The 26,151-nt window shown below is 44.8% G+C and overlaps 1 protein-coding gene and 1 long non-coding RNA gene across 10 annotated transcripts in view; one reads left to right on the top strand and one right to left on the bottom strand.

Moving 5' to 3' along the window:
- PLD5 (phospholipase D family member 5) overlaps nucleotides 1–3,962 on the top strand; it is a 302,902-nt gene extending 298,940 nt beyond the window's left edge. For all 9 annotated transcript variants that reach the window (XM_084979298.1, XM_021064454.2, XM_084979299.1 and 6 more), the window contains one exon: nucleotides 2,117–3,962. In XM_084979298.1, the coding sequence (XP_084835424.1) occupies nucleotides 2,117–2,382 (266 nt within the window). In that variant the 3' untranslated portion in view covers nucleotides 2,383–3,962. The remainder of the gene's footprint in view (nucleotides 1–2,116) is intronic.
- LOC146398839 (uncharacterized) lies at nucleotides 2,238–25,044 on the bottom strand. The gene is made up of 2 exons (XR_014817484.1): nucleotides 24,844–25,044; nucleotides 2,238–6,122 (listed from the first exon to the last, which is right to left on the bottom strand). It is a non-coding gene; the product is annotated as an uncharacterized LOC146398839 (long non-coding RNA).
- Between the last annotated feature and the right edge of the window lie 1,107 nt (nucleotides 25,045–26,151).

Raw genomic sequence — 26,151 nt, 5'->3', positions numbered from 1 at the left:
TGCCTTATTTTATTTTATTTTAATTTTTGCTTTTTAGGGCCACACCCATGGCATATGGAGGTTCCCGGGCTAGGGGTCGAATCAGAGCTGCAGCTGCTGGCCTACACCACAGCCACAGCAACGCTGGATCTGAGCCACGTCTGCGACCCACGCCACAGCTCATGGCAACACCAGATCCTTAACCCACCGAGCGAGGCCAGGGATTGAACCCGCAACCTCATGGTTCCTAGTCGGATTCGTTAACCACTGAGCTGTGACAGGAACTCCTCCCCTGCCATTTTAAAAAATATCTAACTTTGGACAGTTTTCTTAAGCTCTCTAACCCTCAGTTTTCCCATCTGTCAGATGAGGCTAGTAATAGTTTCTTCTTCTTAGGGTGAAGTAGGGTGAAGCTTAAATAATACATTCAATAGAGTTCCCATCGTGGCCCAGTGGTTAACGAATCTGACTAGGAACCTTGAGGTTGCAGGTTCGATCCCTGGCCTTGCTCAGTGGGTTAAGGATCCAGCGTTGCCGTGAGCTGTGGTGTAGGCTGCAGATGCGGCTCGGATCCCGCATTGCTGTGGCTGTTGTGTAGGCCGGTGGCTACAGCTCCGATTCGACCCCTAGCCCGGGAACCTCCATATGCCTCGGGAGCGGCCCAAGAAATAGCAAAGACCAAAAAATAAAATAAAATAAAAAGTGCAGAACACCTGCACGATTAAAGCCATTAAAAAAGCTGCACGACACAGCGATAACACCCAATTCAAGTTAGCTCTCATTACTCAGGTAATAAAGTTCCAGGCACAGAAACAGCACATGTTGGTAGCATTATTTTCTCCTGGATCATATCTCTTCTACTCTCCCATTGTGGGTATGAGTCCAGGGTGGCCCCTTTACTGAAACCAGTGCAGGCAGAGTAAAAGTTACTGTCTCGCAAATGAAGGTGCGTAAATCTCAAAACCGCAGGCTGGTCATCACGTTGTGCAGATGAAGCAGCAGTCTCAGAGCGGAAAAGAAAACCGTATACGTGGAATGAAGGAATATAGAATTTGTATTCTTTCTTGCCAAATTCAGTGAGTGCGTTAAGAAACATGCCCCTTAAAGCATGTGGTTTATCTTATTTGACTCTCACAAGAACATTATCAATAGGGAAAGCAGTTTGCATCACTTGCAGTTTAGAAATAAGGAAGTCAGGCCATAAGAAATGAAATGAATGAAAGCTACAGATGTAAAGGGAAGATTTTAGAGCTGGGTCTTGCATCCAGGGCAGCCCCTGCAGCCTTCAGAAGACACTGCCGTGGACCTCCCGAGCGTTAACCACCTGCTGGCTCAGGGTGGAGATGCTCTGTCCCTTCCCATTTTGAATAGCGGTGGCTCTTATTGGTAGAACGGGATATTGAAATGTTTAAAAGTGTGTATCGTTCCAGCGGTTCTAGAATATGAGAATATTGTTTTATTCATGGCATGCCTTTCAGTGACCCAAGATGTGTTCATTTAGATTTTCTCCTGTTCATTAATGAGAGTAGAATGAAATGAGGTGGTTTTGTGTTGTTTTGTTTTGTGTTGCTGCCCTGATTCCCAGGCTGGGGAGCCTGATCCTGAAACTGGGCAATGATTTACAGCCCGCCCGAGGAGGGTTTTGTGTGTTTCGTTAGCAACTCGTTCTCCTTCTCTGGCGGTGGCTTGTTCTCTGATGTGAAGGCTTCTGAGCATTATAATTAGAATCCCTCGTGGTACATATGGATTCGATGTTGTCTTGTTGAGAAGGTAGTAATTGTTCACAGGATTTTTAAGTGTATTCCTATATATTTTAAATGTTGCTGTATTTAGGGGGCCTTGTGAATGTCAATAAGAAATAACATTTACCAAAAAAGAACATCAGATTCCCTGTTTTGAGTTTCAAGTTGAGCAAAGCTGAAGAAAATGCCAAAATAATATGCAAATATTAATATGCCATATGGAAGCCTTCTTGGAATTTTTTTTGATGAGCTGTCAACACGATTCAGTCTCCCTGTCACTATTCCCCGGTATTTTTTTTTTTTTTTTTTAAATAGAATCTGCTCTGTATCTCATCAAATGGAGACTGTTCCCCTGTGGATCTTAGGTCTTTGTCATCTTCCTTTGTCTTTTGCAGGAAATTTTGACTGGGTAGGGAATGACTTTACCCAGAATGCTGGCACGGGCCTTGTCATCAACCAGGCAGATGTGAGGAACAACACAAGCATCATCAAGCAACTTAAGGATGTATTTGAGAGGGACTGGTACTCGCCCTACGCCCGAACCTTGCAGCCCACCAAGCAGCCGAACTGCTCAGGCCTCTTCAAACTCAGACCCCCCTCCAACAAAACTGCCACCTACAATGCAAGTGGGAAGGACCCCTCGAGTGTATCGTCTGAATGAACCAACCTTGTATTTCACATTTCTATAAAGAAGACTTGAGGAGAGAAACACAATTTACTATGTCTTTTTTAGGGGAAAAGCACACATCAAAAAAAAAATATTCTCTGAATGACACGTAACATCGAACAATATCGTAGCGGCGCGTACACTCAATTGAAGACTTTTGTATCTGTCACCTCGGACGGAGAATGTCCTTTTGGCTTGGAAGTTCGTTTTTACGTTTGCATACCAATTTTAAGACTTTGATGCCTCTTCCTTTCGAGTTTTAGAACTTTTTTCTACTGACCCCCTGGTCAGTTCTTCGGAAGCTTCGCATGAGGTAAGCTCTTTGACACCCATTCTGAGAACCGCTGACTTAGGGGATGTTGCCCCAGAGAAGAGACTGATCACATCCGTTGTTTGTCTTTGGAAACCGTTTCCAAGACCTTCCCCGCCATGTGAGCGTGAACAGCTCACATCTCCTGCCCATCTCCAGCACCCTTGGGAAAACGCCCTCGGTACCTCCTCGTGCATTTTTTTTCCTAGTACCACAGCTTTTAGTTTCCATCCTTTTCTCTTCTCACCAAATAGTAGGTAGCATCCCTCTTGTCACCCAAACATGAGCTCCAAGTGTGACTGTATCTTTTGAAAATGGATGGATTGCTCAGAATGGATGCAAACTGTAAAAAGCAGTCTCTAATTTTCACCCTTCAACTGCACTTTTCCCTACCAAATCGAGATTTTAAAACCACAGCCAGCAATATGTATCCTTCCTCTCAAGCTCAGAAAAATTATGTAGCCGCCTGCTAATATTCAGCAAGCTATTACGTCTGCATTAGGAGAATAAAGTAGGTTTCCACATTTTTGTTTAGTTGATGGTGTTGATAAGTGGATGTTCATTTCTTTAGGATCCTTACGCTGTTAAGAGTATGCCAGCAAACGTTTATAGAGCTATTTAATATACCTTCTGCTATTTAATATACCAAATGCTTTTCAGAGAGATGCGATTTAAATACTGTGCTTAACATATTTTACTAAGAAACAAACATCCTGAATTCTTGTTCTATGATGTCCTTGTGTCTTGTTGTTTTATATCTATAAAATAGATAACCCTGTATTAATGGAGATTGTTGCTATACTAGAGGGAGGCCTGGCCTCTTCAGAGCCCAGGGCAGGAGCCCTTCAGGACACCTAGGCTTCATGTTGCTCCTGATTCTCTCTGGCCTGGAACAGAGTCCTGCACGTCTTGGCCTTGGGTTTCTATGGTAACGTAGGGACAGTGATAATCACCTACCTCGCGAAGATGTCGTCACAGTAGAAACTATTTATACCTTGTTTTGAAATCAAAAGAACCTATATAAATGCTAAGCATTATGATGTATCCTCTTTTTTCCTCAAAATAAACTTTTGTGGTATCCTGATATCATCAAGAACAGGTTCTCCCAGAGAAGCCACCCGTGGAAACGACCCCACAGCTCCCAGTTGCAACTGTGGGTGAACACGGCAACGCAGAAGCCCTGCTGGAGATCTGGACTGCCATCCTTTTTGATGGGACGTTTTGTTGGGTCAACTTTGGCATAAATAACATCCTCGCAAAACGAGTCCGCGTGTTTGAGCGTCTTCTTTAGGACTGCAGAGACAATGTTTTTTGACCAACCAAAAAAAAAAGCAATCTCAATTGTCTTTGTATTTCTAGAGGCTCAATGTCTAATATGCCAGGAGGCGTGATAGCCAGTGGGTTCCCTTGGTGTAGAATGGCTGTCGTTGGTCATCTCGTGATTAACGTTCCTTCTTGGTGTTTCGCCACGTTGCTTTACTGGATGCCGAACCAGGCACCCAAGGGAGGGATTGGGGAGACTGTCAATATTAGAGTCTTAGGAGCTGGCCAGTAGGGATTCAGAATTTCACTAAGAAGCCCCCAGTCATTCATAAAAACCTGTTACTCTTAAAAACATAGCTCTCTTCCTGCTCCCTTCAGCTGCCGTTGAGGCTGCCAGCCTGCACCACAGCCACAGCAACGCAGGATCCAAGTGGCGTCTGTGACCTACCCTGCAGCACACGGCAACACTGGATCCCACAGAGCAAGCCCAGGGTTAGAGCCCGCATCCTCATGGATAAAGATCATATTCATTACCGCTGAGCCACAGCAGGAACTCCTCACCAGGTTTTATGCAGCCTGCTCTCCTCCCAAACCACACAACTCTGAGAACCCCCCCACATCAAATAACTGATCCCCACTGTCAAATATTAATACCGCTGGCCCCCAGCGCCCTGCCACTGGCCACTGGTATAGCCGATAAATGAATCACAGCTTATCAGACCACTGGAAAGGAAATGGGACATTCTGGGTTCCATCCATGCTCTGTAAACACCACACAATGAGTTCCTGAAAATGCCAGAAGCGCAGCACACTGAAAATGTCCCCACTGCCCTTCAAGGACTTTGTAAAGAGATGCTTCATGGACTTCCAAAGTCTCGTGGAACACGATGTAAATCTAACGTCTCGAAAAGAGTCAAAGAAGGAGTTCCCTTCGCGGCTCAGTGATTAACGAATCCGACTAGGAACCATGAGGTTGCGGGTTCAATCCCTGGCCGGGCTCAGTGGGTTAAGGATCCGGCGTTGCTGTGAGCTGTGGTGTGGGTCACAGATGGGGCTCGGATCTGGGGTTGCTGCGGCTGTGGGGTAGGCCGGCAGCTGTAGCTCCAATTGGACCCCTAGCTTGGGAACCTCCATATGCCCTGGGTGTGGCCCTAAAAAGACAAAAAAAAAAAAAAAAAAAAGGAGTCCAAGCAGACTCAGGAACAGAAGTGAAAGGGCTGTGGGAAACTGCATCTGTGTCGCTCTGGGCACCGCTCTTCTCATCTGGGCTGTGTTTGTGCTGCTCTTTGTCTCTTTTCTGATTTGGTTCTTGGTGAGATGGGTCTGATCATATTTTTGTTTGATCTTACCCCTTGAAAACTGTCTTCTTCCTGCAGTTACTGGCTTGTTAAAAGTGCCTCGCTGAACCTGGGACTGGCAGAAGCTCGTTTCCCACCAGCCTATGGCTATTCTCAAGTGACTTTGATTCATTCTGAGTTTTGATTGTTTTTAGAACCTTTTATGGAGCTAAAGGTGAAAAAAAAAAAAAAACCATAAGAATTTCCTGATAAAATCAGACCCAGAGTCATCTGCCTCAGGAATTCTATCCCAGAATATGCCTTTTTTTTTTTTTTTTGTATGTATTACCACTTGTGTGAGTTTCTCTGTCCAAAATTCATTCCATTATTTACAACATTTAAGGAAGGGAAAAAGCTACTTTCACTTGCAATAGGACCGTTGTGTTCTATGATGAAAGATAACTTCGCTATTGGTTATTCAAACTCAGTCCTATAGAAACAGCCCCATATATTGCAAATGAATGTTGGATTCTTCGGTTTTCTGGACTTATTCCCAGTGAATGGGAGCACTTTATTATGAGCCTTTTGAAGGAGAAATTGTTACAGTGTCCATTTGGTCTAAGGCAGACCGATAATCCATATTCAGCATTTTTCCATTCCCTATGATTTAGCATCTTTCCTTTTCTTTCTACATATCAGTAACTCAATAGCTTACCTTATTATCTTACCTTATTGTTTTAAGTTGGGGGAGGCTTTTGAATAGCCCTGAAGTTGATTCCAGTTCATGGCCCACATTTCATGTTTGAGAGAGTTCCCGTCGTCGGCTGAATTAGAAAGACATCGACTTTTTTATGGTGACTAGATAGGTATACTTCAGAAGTTTCCTGAAAGCATAAAAATCAAATTTTCTTATGTTTGACCCATTAGCAGCCTTGCATTTACAGAGTTCCAAAAAAGGTCACTGATTGCTTATGCTCTGGGCAATTTTATGAAAAGAAATATGAGATTTAATAGGTTATTATGCATTTTTTCTTCTGTTATGTTCAATTACTAAACTTACAATTCTGTTACAGAAGAAATCTTGACTTTTTAATGTTTCTTTATGTAAATAGGATAAAGTTGTGCCTGAACAATTCTATATTATTAACCTGAAGATCCCTAAATAAATTGGTGTCACAAAGGGCTGGATCTGAGGACATCATTAAAATTCTCAAAACTTTCATATAACCACATGCTCAATTTTATTTTCAGAAGTAAATGTGTGTTAGATGGATTTTTTTCCTTCCGTAAGATGAGGCATTTCTTTTCCTCCTCAGCTTGATCTCAGAAACAAAGGCTCTCTGATCAGTACCCAAGCTGTACTTTATGCACCAAATAATGTAAACACAGCTGGTCCAGTAGCGACAGTCCCACAATTTCGTATATTTGCCCAAGAAAGCATCACTGTAACAGTATTCCTGTTTCTATTTGTTTTTAAAGAGTTTGTTTCCGGAGTTCCCTTTGTGGCTCAGCAGTTAACAAACCCGACTAGGGTCCATGAGGATGCAGGCTTGATCCCTGGCCTTGCTCAGCGGGTTAAGGATCCAGCGTTGCCATAAGCTGTAGTGTATGTTGCAGACATGGCTCAGATCCCATTACTGTGGCTGCGGCGTAGGCTGGCAGCTGTAGCTTCCACTGGACCCCTAGCCTGAAAGACTGTTTCCAATATGCATTTGTTCTGAATACATAAAGGATCCTTTTTTAAAGTAAAGAAGCCACTGGAGAGACCCGGCTCCACACTCTGGTCCAGAGACATTCCCAGGACTTTGTGGATGGCATCCGGCTGCCTCCTGTTCTCATCCACCCGCTCTGTTCTTTCCAGGCTCCAATCCATGATCAGATACACCCGCTGTCTGCTCAACCAACCCGTATTGACTCTCAGGGTTAGAGGATACCTTGAAAGTCACCAAACCACCACCTCCAAATGTACAAACTCCCTTCCCATTTGGCCACTCAGGTTGAGGACCTGTTCTATTGGGTGTGGTCAGCACAGCGCCTTTGCTAACAGCCACAAGGATACACTTTGTGGATTCACTAAAGTAATTAGGATTTGAGGCAAAGTCTCTTCTCCGAAAGAACGTATATGGTATGTGCTGAAGGTAGATACCCTTTCTATAAAGAGAAAAAATCTGAAGAGGTATATTCCTTTTAAAGCTGTCATTTGAGAGTTTTGCAAAGGCTTACTAAACCAACTTTCTGAGTCTGCAATAGTCAATAAAAAATTTGGCTTTATCAGCAGTTTCTTTCTTTCTTTTCTTCCTTTCTTTTGTCTTTTGTCTTTTTAGGGCCACACCTTCAGCATATGGTGGAAGTTCCCAGGCTAGAGGTCAAATTGGAGCCACAGCTGCCAGCCTACACCACAGATGTAGCAACGCAGGATCCAAGCTGCATCTATGACCTACACTACAACTCACAACAATGCCAGATTCTTAACACACCAAGCAAGGCCAGGGATCAATCCTGTGTCCTCATGGATGCTAGGTGGGTTCGTCACTGCTGACCTACAATGGAATTCCTATCCGAATTTTCTGAATGCTATGATTTCATGGTTTTTGTTTTTTTGTTTTACCTTTTTGCCATTCCATGGGCCGCTCCCGAGGCATATGGAGGTTCCCAGGCTAGGGGTCGAATCAGAGCTGTAGCTGCCAGCCTACGCCAGAGCCACAGCAACCCCAGATCCAAGCCACGTCTGCAATCTACACCACAGCTCACGGCAACGCCAGATCCTTAACCCACTGAGCAAGGCCAGGAATCGAACCCGCAACCTCATGGTTCCTTGTCGGATTCGTTAATCAAGAGGACGGGAACTCCTCTTTTTTTTTTTTTTTTTTTTAATTGGACTAATGGTCCAATGAGAAATAATTTATGTATGAATGTCCAATTAAATCATAGTAAGGGTGAATAGTATGAGCATTTATTTTTATTCATACGAGAGAAAAATTAGTAAGGGGGAAAGTCCTCCTTTTGTATCTGGCTCTCAAATCTATTCCTTTTAGTATTAGACAAGTTGAAAAATTCTTAACTCCCTATAGACTCTCTTATGGGTGGAAAGTTCTGAGGAATGACTGAAAATTTTTGAGCCCCTCATTAGACAAAAATACAAACCTGACTTCTACTTTAGGGAGTCCCCACATAGGTATACAGCAGAGCTTATGACCTCAGTTCCCAGGGTTAAAAATAGTAAAATTATATGTGACTCTCGCATATAAATGGGGAAAGGTCTTTAAAGACAAATCAGAGGAGTTCCTGCCGTGGCTCAGCAGAAACGAATCTGACTAGCATCCATGAGGATGCAGGTTCGATCCCTGGCCTCACCCTTTGGGTTCAAGATCCGGCATTGCCATGAGCTGTGGTGTAGGTTGCAGATGTGGCTTGGATCTGATGTTTCTATGGCTGTGGCTGTGGTGGAGGCCAGCGGCTACAGCTCTGATTAGACCGCTATCCTGGGAACCTCCATATGCCATGGGTGTGGCCCTAAAAAGACAAAAAAAAAAAAAAAAAAAAAAAAAAAAAAGACGACTCAGAAAATATGATCCCGGAGTTCCCGTCGTGGCGCAGTGGTTAACGAATCCGACTAGGAACCATGAGGTTGCGGGTTCGATCCCTGCCCTTGCTCAGTGGGTTAACGATCCGGCGTTGCCGTGAGCTGTGGTGTAGGTTGCAGACTCGGCTCGGATCCATCGTTGCTGTGGCTCTGGTGTAGGCTGGTGGCCACAGCTCCAATTTGACCCCTAGCCTGGGAACCTCCATATGCCGCGGGAGAGACCCAAAGAAATAGCAAAAAGACAAAAAAATAAAAAAATACAAAAAATAAAATATGATCCCACAATATTTGTGTGTTAGATTAACTACAGTTTCACTGAGTTTTACATAAAAGTACAGACTATCTCCTTCTTTCGAAGGTGCATGTTATTAAAAGTAATACACACACACACACAAATGTGTAACTGAGAAACTAAAGGTCATTTTTCCCCAGCAGTAAAGCTGTATGTCATATTCATATTTCATGGTTGGATTTATAGTTTTCCTAGAGTACTGGAGAGAGCACACCCATAGTTCCCTACATGAGCAAAAATATGTTTTTTGTGGAAGTTCCTGTCATGGCTCAGCGGAAACGAATCTGACTAGCATGAGGACACAGGTTCGATCCCTGGCCTCTGCTCAGTGGGTTAAGGATCCAGTATTGACGTGAGCTGTGGTGTAGGTCGCAGATGCAGCTTGGATCTGGTGTTGCTGTGGCTGTGGTGTAGGCCGGCAGCTACAGCTCTGATTCAACCCCCAGCCTGGGAACCTCCATATGCCATGGGTATGGCCCTTAAAAAAAAAAAAAGTTTTCTGTCATGTGAATGCTTCATGCTGGCCACAGCTAATTATACCGAGGTTCATCCCTGACTCAAAGAAACTGATTCACAGGCCAGGGGGCAGGGGGTGACCTGGGATGGTACCTGCCTGACTAACCAGAGCCTTTAGAGGGCCTGAATATAAGATACAGAAGGTAAATGAGAAGCAGTAAAAGCAGCCAAAATAGATGCAGAGAAGAGTTAAATACCCTGATGGTGCCACCTTAGAGTCGCCACAGCAGCTGCTTCTGCAGTTAAGACAATTAGAATTCTTGTTGAGTCACCGTTTCTGCCCTGAGGTTACTGGAGTAATGATGGGCTCCTGAACAATGAGGCTGGACTTGGCAGTTGCTGGGCTACTGTCTTGTCTTCCTTACTTCTTGGGTATTGACACAAATAAACTCACAGTAATTGACATAACCTGTCCGTTCTTTGCACTCCAGAGGGCCTGGCACACTCGCCAAGGTTAAAGCTGTCCTCATTTCTAAGTCAATGAGGAGGTGGAAAAAACTGCTGTAGTAAACCAGGTTTTGATCAGACAGACTCCCACTGCAAGTCTTCACAGTAAGTCACCTGGATTTACGCTATATCAAATCAATTGTAACCAAATATCCTAGGCTCGCAAAGATGAATTAGAGGCATTGAGAATGGAAATGAAAAAGCCTTTTAGCAGGTGACTGAACAATAGACACAGATTGCTGAAAGTGGAAGAAAAACTACATCTTCTGAAGCCCAAAACCATCATTTTTTTTTTTAATATGAGGAAAATGAGGCTTAGAACACACCCTAAGTTCAGGAGAGGCAGATGTGTTATTATACATTTAGAAATTGCTTTTATATGTACATTCTGTCAACTGACTTAATAAATGCAAAATTTGCTCATGATATGCTGAATAATTCAGCCAAGGAGCCAGTTTACAGGGATTTGTAGAAGATGGACGTGAAACTCCTCCTAAGAGGTCTGATGGAGGAAGACAGGTCTTTAAGATACTTTGGGAGGGAAGGAGTTGGGGTCCCAGCTTCATTCCCACTAAACTGGGCCAAAGAAGGTCCATAGTTATGTGTTCTGTCTTTCATTGTGGGCAGTCCTTCAAAAGGGAAAAGAACACCACAAAAACTACCATTTAATTGATGAGTGGAAAACAAATCTTTCTTGGAAGTTGGTCACTTAGCCAACACTTGGTAGGTATTCATATTAAAAGTGATGTGGAAGACGGAATAAAGATGGAGGAGAAGGACTGGAGCTCAGCTTCTCTCACGAAAGCAACAAAACTACAACCAACTGCGGAACCACCAAGAACAAAATAGACTGGAAACTACCAAAGATGATGTCCTACCCCAAAAGGCAAAGAGGAGGCAGGCCACGTGGAGCTGGGAAGAGGAGCGACTATGCAATATAAGCCACCCCATGCCCACCAGGTGGGCGGCCCACAAACTGGAAAGTAACTATGTCGCAGAGGCTCACCCACAGGAGTGAGAGTTCTGGTCCCACGTCAGGCTCCCCCACCTGGGGCTCTGGCACTGGGAGGAGGCGCTCCCGGAGCAATTAGTGTTGACAGTCAGTGCGTGCTGGCTTGTGCGCAGTATCTCCATAGGACTGGGGGCAATGGAGACCACTCTTTTCTTTTCTTTTCTTTGTCTTTGTTAGGGCTGCACCTGCCGCACATGGAGGTTCCCAGGCCAGCAGCTGAATCAGAGCTACAGCTGCCAGCCTACACCATAGCCACAGGATTGCTGGATCTGAGTCGCATCTGTGACCTACACCACAGCTCACCTCAATACCGGATCCTTAACCCACTGAGCGAGTCCAGGGATGGAACCTGCATCCTCACGGATGCGAGTCAGATTCATTTCCACTGAGCCACGACGGAAACTCCAGAGACTTCCACTCCTAAGAGTCCCAAACAGGCTTTTGTGTGCACTGGGTCCCAGGGCAAAGCAGAAACTTCAGAGCAATCTGGATCAGACCTGCCAAAAAAAAAAAAAAAAAAAAAAAAAAAACACCAAAAGGAAGGAAGGGAAGGAGGGAAAGAAGGAAGAAAAAGCACATCTGCTTTACTCTGAGTCCTTCAAGAGATTGAGTCCCCTAAATATACTAATAGTCAATATTGAGAAGAGAAGCCTAAAATACCATTACAACATGTTTTATATCTCGCAGACTGTTTTTTTTAGGGCCTCACCTACGGCACATGGAAGTTCCCAGGCTAGGGGTTGAATCAGAGCTGCAGCTGCTGACCTACACCACAGTCACAGCAACACCTGAGACCTACACTGAAGCTTGTGGTAATGCCAGAACCTTAACCCACTGAGCGAGGCCAGGGATCGAACCCGCATCCTCCTGGAGACTGTGTCGGGTTCTCAACCTGCTGAGCCACAATGGGAACTCCTTGCAAAGTATTTTTGCATATTATATCTTTACTGCTGTCACAGAAATCTTGCTACCTATTTAAAGGTAGATATTATTATTAGCATTATTCTTACAGTTCTGTAGATTTAGACCAGGGATCTCAGAAAGGTTAATTAAGAAGAAAAGGGAGACTTTTATATCGCCCTTTACTCTTGAGTTAATCATGTGCCAAAATATCCACTTGTGAGTCAACAAAGGAATCATTATTATCATAAAATAATCCCATGATAAGAATAATTGCTACTCTCTTGGAGTTCTCATTGTGGCTCAGTGGTTAACGAATCCAACTAGGAACCATAAGGTTGCGGGTTCGATCCCTGGCCTTACTCAGTGGGTTAAGGATTTGGCATTGCTGTGAGCTGTGGTGTGGGTTGCAGATGCGGCTCGGATCCTGCGTTGCTGTGGCTCTGGTGTAGGCTGGCAGCTACAGCTCCGATTCGACCCCTAGCCTGGAAATCTCCATATGCTGCAAAAGCAGCCCCAGAAATGGCAAAAGGACAAAAAATAATAATAATAATAATTGCTACTCTCTAATAAGCACATGTCTATACCAGACACTGCATATGCGTTATTGCTAATCGTTACCTGCAAAGGAGACATTATTAACCTTACTCTAGACACAGCAAGTTGGATTCAGAACAGTTAAACGCTATCACGGTTACAATTCTTTTACAATTCTTTTAAATTGAGATACAACATGGTCACAAGTTTCAATGCTAGAGTCACATCCAGTTTTAACTTCCAAGTCCATGTTCTGGACCAGGTCCATGTTCAAGTCCACCACTTCTCACCATGAATCCCCTTAGTACTGGGAGAAGCTAGCAACATAGGCAGAGACGTCCATCCCAAATGCTCCGTCCAGAGATTGTACTATTTCCACTTCTCATTGTCTGAGATTTCATCCCCCCCCATCCCCCAAGTTCCAAACAGCTGGTATCAAAACCATTTCTTTCCCAACCACAAAACGGGTTCCTAAAGAGGAATTCAAATTGAGTCTTGAGGTTATACTACATTGATTTCTTTTTCCTCCTAATCACCATCCATCACACCTACTCTCGGAAGTCTTGGCTGCATCAATATTCATTCCGTTGCTTAGAGAAAAAATATATCAGAGAAGAAACAATTGACAATGTCCTGCCTGATTACTAACAAAGATGAATGAGACGAAGGCCAGTGCCTTAGTGCCGGCAGAAAACTGAGTAAGTGCACTTGGCTCCTAGACTAGGAGTCTTGCTTGGTGGATGGAAAATGATGCCCTAGTATCAAGGAAAGACCCACTCCCTCATCCTCCCGCGATCAGCCTCAAAAACTTAAAGCAGGAGTTCCCGCCGTGGCACAGCAGAGATGAATCCAACTAGGAACCATGAGGTTGCAGCTTCAATCCCTGGCCTTGCTCAGTCGGTTAAGGATCTGGCGTTGCTGTGACTGTGGTGTAGGCCAGTGGTTGTAGCTCTGATTAGACTCCTGGCCTGGGAACCTCCTTATGCCGCAGGTGCAGCCCTAAAAAAGACAAAAGACAAAAAAAAAAAGAAAAAAATACTTAAAGCAGAAGCTGAAAGACTGGTGAACATTTGGTGAATTTCACATGGGAGATCTGGAAAAGCCATGTCACACTAAACCACTCAAGAAGCTGAGCATTATTCCACTGTAGGTAGAAGTCAGGTATCTGGTTATAAAGGGAAAGAATTCAACTGAGACATCAAAATTAAGTAACGGCACCGTGTGTCCAAGGGGTGAAGGAGCTGGTGTTGCTGCAGCTGTGGCCCAGGCTGCAACTGCAATGCAGTTTTGACTCCTGGCCCAGGAACTTTCACATGCTGTGGGCTCAGCCAAAGAAAAAAAAAAGTTAAGTAACAGTATTGAAAAAGACCTGTAATTGTGAGGTAGAAACGGAAATGAGACAGGCATTGTGTTACAGCAAAAAGAGAAGGAGCCATGGAGCCTGGAATTTTCATGGAAACTGGACTTGGCCTTGCTGCTTTTTCAGCTGGGCGCCAGTGGGCAAGTCAATTCTTTTTGAGCTCTAGTTACTTCATTTGTGGACAGATAATAGTACCTGCGTTGCCTTGGCGTGGACTTTCTGTGAGAAATGAGATAACACATTTAAAAACCCTGCACAAATGTTATTTATCATTGGGGGTTCCCTCCGTGGCTCAGCAATTAACAATCTGACTAGGATCCATGAGGATGCGGGTTCAATCCCTGGCCTCGCTCAGTGGGTTAAGGATCCGGCATTCCCCTGAGCTGTGGTGTAGGTAACAGACGCAGCTCGGATCCCACATGGCTGTGGCTGTGGTGTAGGCCGGCAGCTGTAGCTTTGATTTGACCCCTTGCTGGGAACTTCCATATGCCGCAGGGGTGGCCCTTAAAAAAAAAAAAAAAAAGCAAAACAAACAAAAAAATGTTATTCATCATTAAACTGATGAAAAGGTATCTGTTTTCATTTATGGCCAGGGAGGGCAGAAGGGTCTCATTCTCATACAGACGCTAGATATGATTTGTACTTTTGAGGATGCCTTCAGGTGGATGTGGCCAGCGAATGCACCGATGCTGAATCAGCTAAAGAGGTATTTCGCCTTTCTGAATCATGCATCAGAATGAAAAATACATTAGATTAGCCTTCTATGAGGAATAGACTTTCAGGGAGAAAACCATTTTTGTTTAGGAAGATACCTTCATAAGCAGCGTGGAGGGAAAAGGCGAAGAAGCTCTCATGAAAAACACCAGCAAGAGTCAGGCCAGCCAACGGGCATGAAGCATGGTGACTGGGAGTGAGCGTTTGCACGAGAAACAGGGCTTTGAGTAGCAAGGAGGACTGAACTGTGCATGAACTGGCAAGAGCCATAATTTCAGGAACGGCTGAAGGCTTTTTGAAGAGGAATAGCTAACACTGCATTTTCTGTGGTTTATGTGGCTGTGATATAAATCTCTCTGGTGCCCCAAATTTTCAGTAAATCAGCTCTGCTCATAAATAAACATGCTGGCTGCATAGAACGAAATAGTAGAAGAAAGGCCAATTTACTCTCTGCTTGAACTAGGACAGCTACCCTTTCCCGCCTTTGGACCTGTTCTCAGGCTTTTGAACTTGGGTATTGGACTGGAACTTCACCCCTGGCTTTCCTGGACCTCCAGCTTGCAGAGGGACTTAGCTGCAAATCAGCTTCACTGTTGAAAGAATATGATCCATTGAAGATGGCAGAATAGAAGGACTGGAGCTCAACTTCTCTCCTAAAAACAACAAAATTCACAACTAAAGACTGAGCCCTCTTCACCAAAATGGATCGGAAACCTTAAAAAAGATACCCTACTCCAGAAAAAAAAGAGGAGGCCACATCAAGAGGTAGGAGGGGCAATTTTGCACTATAAACAACCCCATACCTCCTGGGTGGGAAGCTCCACAGACTGGAAACTAACTGGTTCACAGGGACTCACCTACAGGAGTGAGAGTGCTGAGCCCCACATCAAACTCTCACGTGTGGGGATCTGGCACAGGGAGAAAGAGCCCCAGAGCATCTGGCACTGAAGGCCAGTGGGGCTTGTGGGCAAGAGCTCCATGGGACTGGGGGAAACGGACACCCATTCTTAAAAGGTGCACACAGACTTTCACATGCACTGAGTCCCAGGGCAAAGCAAAGTCTCCAAGGGAATCTGGGTCAAACTTGACCACAGTTCTTGGAGGACATTCTGGGAAAACAGGGGTGAACGTGGCTTGTTGCAAGGGAAGGACATTGAAAGCAAAGCTCTCGGGAATATTCAGCAGCAGTGCCTTTCTCTGGAGGGGGCCATTTTGGGAAAATCTGGCCCTACCCATCAGTCAGTGATGAGAAGCCCCAGGGCAAACAATCCCAGGTGGGATCACAGCCCCGCCCCTCAGGAAGCAGGCTACCTAAAGACCCCTCAGGCACACAGCTGCCTCTAATCCCATCCAGAGACTAAGCCCCACCCACCAGAGGGATTGAAACAGCTCCACCTACCAGGGGGCAGGCATCAGCCCCTCTCATCAGGAAGCCTACACCAAGCCCCCATACTGACTTCAGCCACAGGGGGGCAGACATCAGAAGTAAGAGAGGCTACAACTCTATTATCTGTAAGAAGGTCACCACACCAAAAACCTATAAAAATGAAAAGACAGAGGACTATAACTCAGATGAGGGAAAAAGTAAAATCCCCAGAAAAACAGCTAAGCCATGAGGAGATTCTCAACCTCCAGGAAAAAGACTTTAGACTGTTGATGCTGAAGATGATGCAAGACATTGGAAATAAACTGGAGGCAAAGGTGGATAACTTACAGGAAACACTGACCAAAGAGATACAAGATATAAAACTTAAACAAGAAGAGATGCAAAATACAGTAACTGAAATAAAAAATTCACTAGAAGCAGCTAACAGCAGAATACAGGAGGCAGAAGAATGAATAAGCAAGGTGGAGGACAGATTAGTGGAAATTATGGATGCAGAACAGAAAAGAGAAAAAAGATTGAAAACAAATGAAGAGAGTCTCAGAGAACTCTGGGACAACGTGAAACGCACCAACATCTGTATTATAGGGGTGCCAGAAGGAGAAGAGGGAGAGAAGGAGACAGAAAAAATATTCTAAGAGATAATAGCCAAAAACTTCCCTAACATTGGGAAGGAATCACTCACTCAAATCCAGGAAGCACAACGAGTACCATATAAAATAAACCCAAGGAGGAACACCCCGAGACACATAGTAATCAAACTGACCAAAAATTAAAGACAAAGAGAAAATCTTGAAAACAGCTAGGGAAAAGAAACAAATAACATACAAGGGAACCCCGATAAGGCTATCGGCAGATTTTTCAACAGAAACTCTGCAGGCCAGAAGGGAGTGGCATGATATACTTAACGTGATGAAAGGAAAAAACCTCCAACCAAGATTACTCTACCCAGCAAGGCTCTTGTTCAGATTTGAAGGAGAAATAAAAACCTTCTCAGATAAGTAAAAGCTGAGAGAATTCAGCAACACTAAACCAGCCTTACAACAAATACTAAAGGAACTTCTCTAGGCAGAAAAGAATGAGAGAAGGAAAGAAAAAAGAGCAGCAAAAACAAATCCAAAGTAATTAATAAAATGACAATAAGAACATACATATCAATAATTACCTTAAATGTGAATGGACTAAACACTCCAGCCAAAAGACATAGACTGGATGAATGGATACAAAAACAAGACTCATATACATGCTGTCTTCAAGAGACCCACTTCACTTCTAGGGACACATACAAATTGAAAGTGAGAGGATGGAAGAAAATATTTCATGCAAATGGGGATCAAAAGAAAGCTGGAGTAGCAATACTCATATCAGACAAAATATAGACTTTAAAATGAAGAATATTTGAAGGGACAAGGAAGGACATTACATAGTGATCAAAGGATCAATCCAAGAAGATGATATAAAAATTTTAAATATCTACGCACCCAACACAGGTTCACCACAATATATAAGGCAACTGATAACAACCTTAAAAGGAGAAATCGACAATAACACAATCATAGTGGGGGACTTTAACACCCCACTTACAGCAATGGACAGATCAACCAGACAGAAAATCAGTAAGGAAACACAGGCCCTGAATGAAGCACTAAACCAGATGGACTTAATAGATATTTATAGGACATTTCATCCAAAAGCAACAGAATACACATTCTTCTTGAGTGCACATGGAACATTCTCTAAGACTGATCATATCCTGGGCTACAAATCCAACCTCGGTAACATTAAGAAAATTGAAATCATATCAAGCATCTTTTCCGACCACAATGCTATACGACTAGAAATCAACAAGAAAAAAACTGCAAAAAACACAAACATGTGGAGACTCAACAACATGCTAATAAAGAACCAATGGATCACTGAAGAAATCAAAGAGAAAATTAAAAAATACCTAGCAGCAAATGACAACAAAGACACGACACTCCAAAACCTATGGGATGCAGCAAAAGCTGTTCTAAGAGGAAAGTTTATAGCAATACAAGCCCACCTCAGGAAACAAGAAAAAGCCCAAATAAACAAGCTAACTTTACATCTAAAGCAGCTCGAGAGAGAAGAACAGACAAGACCTAAAGTTAATAGAAGGAAGGAAATCATAAAGATCAGAGCAGAAATAAATGAAATAGAAACAAAGAAAACCATAGAAAAGATCAATGAAACGAAAAGCTGGTTCTTTGAAAAGATCAGCAAAATTGATAAACCCCTAGCCAGATTTAGCAAGCAAAAAAGAGAGAGGACTCAAATCAATAAAATTAGAAATGAAAAAGGAGAAGTAACAGCGGACATCACAAAAATACAAAGCATCATAAGAGACTACTATATGTAAATATATGCCAATAAAATGGAAAACCTAGAAGAAATGGACAAATTCTTAGAAAAGTACAATCTTCCAAGGCTAAACCAAGATGAAATAGAAAAGATGAATGGACACATCACAAGAACTGAAATTGAAACTGTGATTAAAAAACTTCCAACAAACAAAAGTCCAGGACCAGAAGACTTCACAGGCAAATTCTATCAAACATTTAGAGAAGAGCTAACACCTCTCCTTCTGAAACTATTTCAAAAATTGCAGAGGAAGGGATACTCCCAAACTCATTCTATGAGGCCACCATCACCCTGGTACCAAAACCAGACAAAGACTCCACAAAAAAAAGAAAACTAGAGGCCAACTGCACTGATGAACATCGATGCAAAAATCCTCAACAAAATACTAGCAATCCACATCCAACAATTAAACATTAAAAGGATTGTACATCATGATCGAGTGGGATTTATCCCAGGGATGCAAGGGTTCTTCAATATCCGCAAATCCATCAGTGTGATACACCACATTAAAAAACTCAAGAATCAAAACCATATGATCCTCTCAATAAACACGGAAAAAGCCTTTGACAAAATCCAACACCCATTTCCGATAAAAACCCTTCAGAAAGTGGGCATAACGGGAACCTACCTCAACATGAGAAAGGCCATATATGAAAAACCCACAGTGAACATCCTCCTCAATGGGGAAAAGCTGAAAGAATTCCCACTGAGATCAGGAACAAGACAAGGATGTCTGCTCTCGCCACTACCCTTCGACATAGTTCTGGAAGTCCTAGCCACAGCAATCAGAGAAGTAAAAGAAATAAAAGGAATCCAAATTGGAAAGGAAGAAGTAAAAAACTATCGCCATTTGCAGATGACATGACACTATACCTAGAGAATCCTCAAGACGCTACCAGAAAACTGTTAGAGCTCATCCACGAATCTGGCAAAGTCGCAGGATACAAAATCAATACACAGAAATCGACAGCGTTTCTATATACTAACAATGAAAAAGCAGAAAAGGAAATTAGGGAAGCAATCCCATTTACCATTGCATCCAAGAGAATAAAATACCTAGGAGTAAACCTACCTGAAGAGACAAAAGACCTGTACTCGGAAAACTACAAGGCACTGATGAAAGAAATCAAAGACGACACAAAGAGATGGAAAGATATACCATACTCGTGGATTGGAAGAGTTCATACTATCAAAATGACTATACTACCCAAGGCAATCTACAGAGTCAATGCAACCCCTATCAAATCACCAAGGACATTTTTCACAGAACTTGAACAAAATATTTTAAAGTTTGTTTGGAAGCACAAAAGACCCAGAATAGCCAAAGACATCCTGAAAAAGAAACATGGACCTGGAGGAATCAGGCTCTTGGACTTCAGACTACACTACAAAGCAACAGTTGTCAAAACCATATGGTACTGGCACAAAGACAGAAATAGAGATCAGTGCAACAGGAAAGCAAGCCCAGAATTAAACCCACACACCTACAGCCACCTCATCTATGACAAAGGAGGCAAGGATATACAATGGACAAAGGACAGCTTGTTCAATAAGTGGTGCTGGCAAAACTGGACAGCCACATGCACAAGAATGAAATTAGAACACTCCCTAACACCATACACAAAACGAAACTCCAAATGGATTGAAGACCTAGATAGAAGACCAGACACTATCAAACTCCTAGAGGAAAACATAGGCCAAACACTCTCTGACATAAACTCTCTGACAGCAACCTCTTCTCAGATCCACCTATCAGAGTATTGACAATAAAAAGAAAAACAAGCAACTGGATCTAATCAAACTCCCAAGTTTCTGCACAGCAAAGGAAACCCTAAGCAACACCAAAAAAAGACAACCCACAGAATGGGAGAAAATCTGTGCAAGTGAATCCACTGACAAGGGACTCATCTCCAAAATTTATAAACACCTTCTGCAGCTCCATACCAAAAAAACAAACAACCCCATCCAAAAATGGGCAGACGATCTAAAGAGACAATTCTCCAAAGAAGACATACAGATGGCCAAGAAACACATGAAAAGATGCTCAACGTCACTCATTATTAGAGAAATGCAAATCAAAACCACTCTGAGGTACCACCTTACACCAGCCAGAATGGCCGTCATCCAAGAGTCTACAGACAAGAAGTGCTGGAGAGGGTGTGGAGGAAAAGGAACCCTAGTACACTGTTGGTGGGATTGTAAATTGGTGCAACCACTGTGGAAAGCAGTATGGAGATGCCTCAGAAAACTAAACACAGAACTCCCATTTGATCCAGCAACCCCACGCCTGGGCATCTAGCCAGAGAAAACCATGACTCCCAGAGACACATGTACTCCAATGTTCATTGCAGCACCATTTACAATAGCCAAGACATGGAAACAACCTGAAGGTCCATCGACAGAGGAGTGGATCCAGAAGATGTGGTCCATATGCACAATGGAATATTACTCAGCCGTTAAAAGGAACGAAATACCAGCATTTTTTGCAGCATGGATGGACCTAGAAACTATCATGCTCAGTGAAGTCAGCCATACAATGGAGACACCAACATCCAATGCTTTCACTGACATGTGGAATCTGAAAAAAGGACAAACGGAACTTCTTTGCAGAACAGATGCTGACTCATAGACATTGAAAAACTTATGGTCTCCGGAGGAGACAGTTTGGGGGGTGGGGGATGTACCTGGGCTGTGGGAAGGAAATCCTGGGACATCAGATTGTTATGATCATTGTACAACTACAGATGTGATCAATTCATTTGAGTAATAAAAAAATGGAACAAAATAAAAAATGAAGCAAATCTAATTATTACATAAAGAAAGAAAGAAAGAAAGAAAGAAAGTAATCAAGGTGCTGAGCCCATCTAATCCGGTAGCAGCAGGAGCCTAAGATTGGAGTGAGCAGGAGAATAAGGCCCCTGGGAAACTGTGGGCACTTGGACAGAAGGCGGGGTTCTGCACTGACGGGGCAAAGGTGGAGTGATCTCTTGAGTTCCCTCGACCCTTCTCCAGCGGCTCTCTCAACAAGACTTTAAAATGCTCTGAACAAAATCCAGGTAATATTATCAGAAGCAGAAAAAAAAATAAAATAAAATAAAGGACCCAATGCAAGGTCTAGGTACAAGGTAGCTTCAGAAGGGCTTGCACCACCGGGTTAGGAGCGAGGCTGCATTCTCCGTGGACTTCAGGTGTTCCCATCTCACCTCCATCCTCTCTGCATTTCTGCTCGGGCACTTGCCTTCACGTCTCAGCCAATATCCTCATCCTTACCTTCCCTGTGCTTCTCAACCCCACTGTATGCTGGCTTTCCAAAATAGTAAAGTTGCCTGCAACAACATCATCAAACACCTCCTGCCTTAAGGCTTTATCTTTGGTTTTTCTTCTTTAGGGCTGTACCTGCAGCATATGGAAATTCCTGGGCCAGGGGCTGAATCGAAGCTGCAGCTGCTAGACTACAACACAGCCACACGAGCGGGATCCAAGCCTCATCTGTCACCTGTGCTGCACCTTGTGGCAACACCAGATCCTTAACCCAGTGTGTGAGGCCGGGGATTGAACCCGCATTCTCAGGGATACTAGTCAGGTTCATAGCTGCTGAGCCACAGTGGGAACTCTTTTTTTTTTTTTTTTTTTGTCTTTTTTTGCCTTTTCTTGGGCCTTTCCCTCGGCACATGGAGGTTCCCAGGCCAGGGGTCCAACGAGAGCTGTAGTCACCGGCCTACACCAGAGCCACAGCAACATGGGATCCGAGCCGCGTCTGCAACCTACACCACAGCTCACAGCAACGTCAGATCCTTAACCCACTGAGCCAAGCCAGGGACCCAACCCCCAACCTCATGGTTCCTAGTCGGATTCGCCAACCACTGAGCCACGACCACAGTGGGAACTCCTATGTGGCTTTCCATATGCCCCTTAATTTTTACGAGCTCTGGTTTATTTACCTACGAGATGGAAGTCATAATCTCTCCTTGCAGAGGTGCTACAAAGATGAAATGAGACAGTGTTGGTGAAACTGCCTAGATAGTTGTGACATAACGTAATCGTCAGTAATGACTCCCCAACCTTCCCCTCCGTGGGGCCAGAGGTCAATCTGCACACGAAGGAGCTGAATTAGATAACCTCTGAGGGTCCCTTCCAGCTCTACAACATTTTTAGCACACAGCCCATTCCAAAATACCCAAATCGGTAAGACTGTAGGTCAAGCATCACAGACACGTAACCTTCTGGGTAGCCACTGTGTCAATAGCTTCTCATGCAAAGACCCTTTGAACTATTCGAAATGCATCACATGGGAATTATTTGGACTCTCAGTAGGTGAGATCAGGCGCATTCGGGGTGGCACGGCCGTGGACGGAAATGTGATATGTGACGTTCACGGCATCTTCTCCCCCGAGGGTGTCAGGAGCACCCTGGAATTGCCACAACCCCACAACGAAGTCAAGAGCTGATGAAACGGGTGAGTTCCTGACCTTCCCAGCAAGAGAATGAACAGCGTGGGCTTTGCTCTCTGAGTTCGCAGTGGAGACCGTGGTCCCACCTGGGGAGGGTTGGCCCGAGGGCAAGGATGTGTGCATGTCCTCCTCTGGGCCAAGAGCCACCTCTGTCGGAGGAGCCCCGCTAAGCTCCTACAATGGAAAAGCTTTCCTCGAGCCTAAAATGAAAGGCAGGCTGTGCATTTCCTGGGAATGGGCTCTGAAAGCATGGGCCTGGGTGGGTGACAGCACTGCAGTATCGCCTCCCTAACCTGTCAGAAAAGCTTAAGCCCCCTCTTCATGGAGGGTGCCTGGCTATTCTGAGGCAGGGGGCAGGGGGTGACTCACTGACTCACACCTATCTTAGAGCAACAAGCGCCTCACTGAGGCGCTCTGGGACATGCATTAGGCATCTCTATGGGAACAGGGCTCTTTGCTTGGGGCCTGTCTTAACATCCTCCTCATTTTCAGCCTTAGCTCTTTTTTCTTCTTCTTTTTTTCTTTGTTTGCCCGAGCCCAAAGCAGGTGGAAGTTCCCAGGCCAGAAACCAAAACCACCCTGAGCTGCTGCAGGGACAACACCAGATCCTGAACCCACTGTGCCACTGCAGGAGAAAATGTCCCAATAAAAAGGTAGAAAGGAGAGACCCGGCCATGACGACTAAGCAAAGTCCAGCCAACGGCCCCAACCACCCCTCCCCCCATCTGCTTCTGTAAATTTGTTTCCACATCGACTCCCTTGCCTGATGTCACTCGGGTCCAACTAGCCCAGCATGGACCCCGAAGAGGGAGCCCACAAAAGCCTTGTGAAACCCTGACTCAGGGCTCAGACTCTGGAGATCCATCTCCTCGGAGCCCGCCGGCGTCATCCACCTGAGTTCTCCAACTCTCCGAGCGCTCACTTGGTTTCTCGCCGGGTAAAAGAGCGGACCCACTTGCAGCCACAGAGCTGCTGGAGCTGCTGCCCTACAGCCACAGGGCTGTCGCCAGAGCTGGAACGCTGCGGCGCGGGGCTGCTGGGCAGCTGCCGGAACACCACAAGGGAACTCCTGCCCTTAAGTCTTTTTTTTTTTTTTTTTTTTTTTTTTTTGCCTTTAGGGCCACACATGCAGCACATGGAAGTTATTACATAATTAACTGTAACAAATGGCGGAAAAGCTTAAAATTGAATATTCAACTCAGGTGGCTATGGCAGAAAAGATAATGCCCCCCCCCAAGACATTCACCACTTAATCCCCCTGAACTATGACTATGTTATATCACATGGCAAGGGAAAACCCAGGGTTTGGATAGAAATAAGGAAGCTAGGAGCTCCCACTGTGGCTCCACAGGTTAAGAACTCTACTAGTATCCATGAGCAGGTGGGTCTGATCCCAGGCCTTGCTGCTCAGTGGGCTCAGGATCCGGCGTTACTGCAAACTGTGGTGCAGGCCGCAGATGTGGCTCGGATCTGGTGCTGCTGTGGCTGTGCTGTAGGTCCAAAACGGCAGCTCCAATTCAACCCCTACCTAGCCTGGGAACTTCCATGTGCTGCACCTGCGGCCATAAACAAGAAGAAAAAAAAAAAAGAATTAAGGAAGCTAATCAGCTGACTTCATATGAAGATGATCCTGAATTGCCCTGGTGGGCCTGAAGAAATCACCAGGGTTTAAGTGGGGAAGGGTCACTTGAGTCAGGGATGGAAACGGGACCACAAAAGCTGGGAGCCTTTAGAAGCTGGGAAAGCTAAGAAAGCAGATTCTCTCTTAGAGCCTCCCGAAGGATGGCAGCCCAGCTGACACCCTGACGTTAGCCCTGCGAGACCCTGACCTCTAGAACCGTCAGGGAATAAGGCTGTGTTGCGATAGGCCATGAATTTGTGGCAATTTGGGGTAAACTGTTACATCAGCAGTAGGAAACTAATACAGGGGGAGAGCCTGGAAATCTTCCATCAGGTGTAGGCTCTTAAACTAAGAGCCAAAGGAACCGTTCACGGATAGACAAGCAAAGCGAGGGGTCCAGACTCACCCAGCAGATGGGCTTAGTGCAGAGAGCCGAGGTGGAGAAACTCAGCAGGTGTCTGAACAGGCTGGACCAGGTAGGCAGCGTTCAGAGTGTTGATCAATGAAGCAATGAAGATGGGCTGAAGCAATGAAGATGGGCTGAAGGACTTAAGCCTGAGCGTGGCAGCAGCAGGATTTGACTGACTGCAACGTCAGTTCCGGATCCGCCCCCTACCGCCCCCCACCCATTTTATTGCTCACGGTGCTGGGTCCTCGGAAGTGCGCATTAATACGAACCAGACGCACAAAGCAAGGCCAAAAGGCTAGGACGACTTCCATGACACACGCCAGACTCCACAGCAAATGATTTTTGCATTAACCCCCAGACATTGTCTCCTCCCCACTTAAGTGAGTAATTAGAAGATAACACGAACATCAAGAAAAGTCTGGTCCCTGAGAGTTCCCGTCGTGGTGCAGCGGGAACGAATCCGACTAGGCACCGTGAGGTTGCCGGTTCAATCTCTGGTCTCGCTCACTGGGTTAAGGATCCGGTGTGGCCGTGAGCTGTGGTGTAGGTCGCAGACGCAGCTCGGATCTGGTGTGGCTGTGGCTGTGGTGTAAGCCGGTGTCTCTAGCTCCAATTCGACCCCTAGCCTGGGAACGTCCAGAGCCGCGGGTGCGGCCCTAAAAAGACAAAAAGACACACACACAAAAAGGACTCTCCAAGGTGATTCTTTGAATCTTAGGCATGTTGCAGAAGCTCTGGTCCTTTGGGGGTGGTAACACCACTGCTGCTTGGTCCTCCCACTCCTTGGTAAATCACTCCTCCGCTGCACCTGTGTCCACTTTGTTTCAACTTTCTGAGCACTCACTGTGGCCCAGTACTGTATTAAGAGAGCGTGATGTCCCAGAAAGAGCCGGGTTGTCTTGTTATTTTATTTTATTTTATTTTTTTGGCAATGCCCATGGCATGCAGAGTTCTTGGCCCAGGGATCAAACTGACTGGTCCCACAAATTGGCTGCCCAAGCCACTGCAGTGACAAGGCCAGATCCTTAACCCACTGCTCCACAGACTCTTTTTATTAAAAAAAAAAAAAATTTCATCATTATTACTCTTTTGGCGTCACCTGTGACATGCGGAAGTTCCTGGGCCAGAGCTTGACCTCGTGCCACAGCAGAAACTCAAGCCACTGCAGTGACAATGCTGGATCTTTAATCGGCTGAGCCACAAGGGAACTCCGAGAGCCAGATTTTTGTTATCAGACAAACCCGGGTTCAAAAGAAAGGCCTGATCCTGTGGGCCTGGGGGATTATTTAGTCTCTGCATCAGTGT

Source organism: Sus scrofa, chromosome 10 (genome assembly GCF_054392235.1).
Source record: "Sus scrofa isolate SSC_HxYL_T2T_F1_AM1 chromosome 10, Sscrofa_HxYL_maternal_Yorkshire_Landrace_v2.0, whole genome shotgun sequence".
NCBI classification, from domain to species: Eukaryota; Metazoa; Chordata; class Mammalia; order Artiodactyla; family Suidae; genus Sus; species Sus scrofa.
Note: the sequence above shows the minus strand (reverse complement) of the source record. Positions and strands in the feature narration are given on the sequence as shown.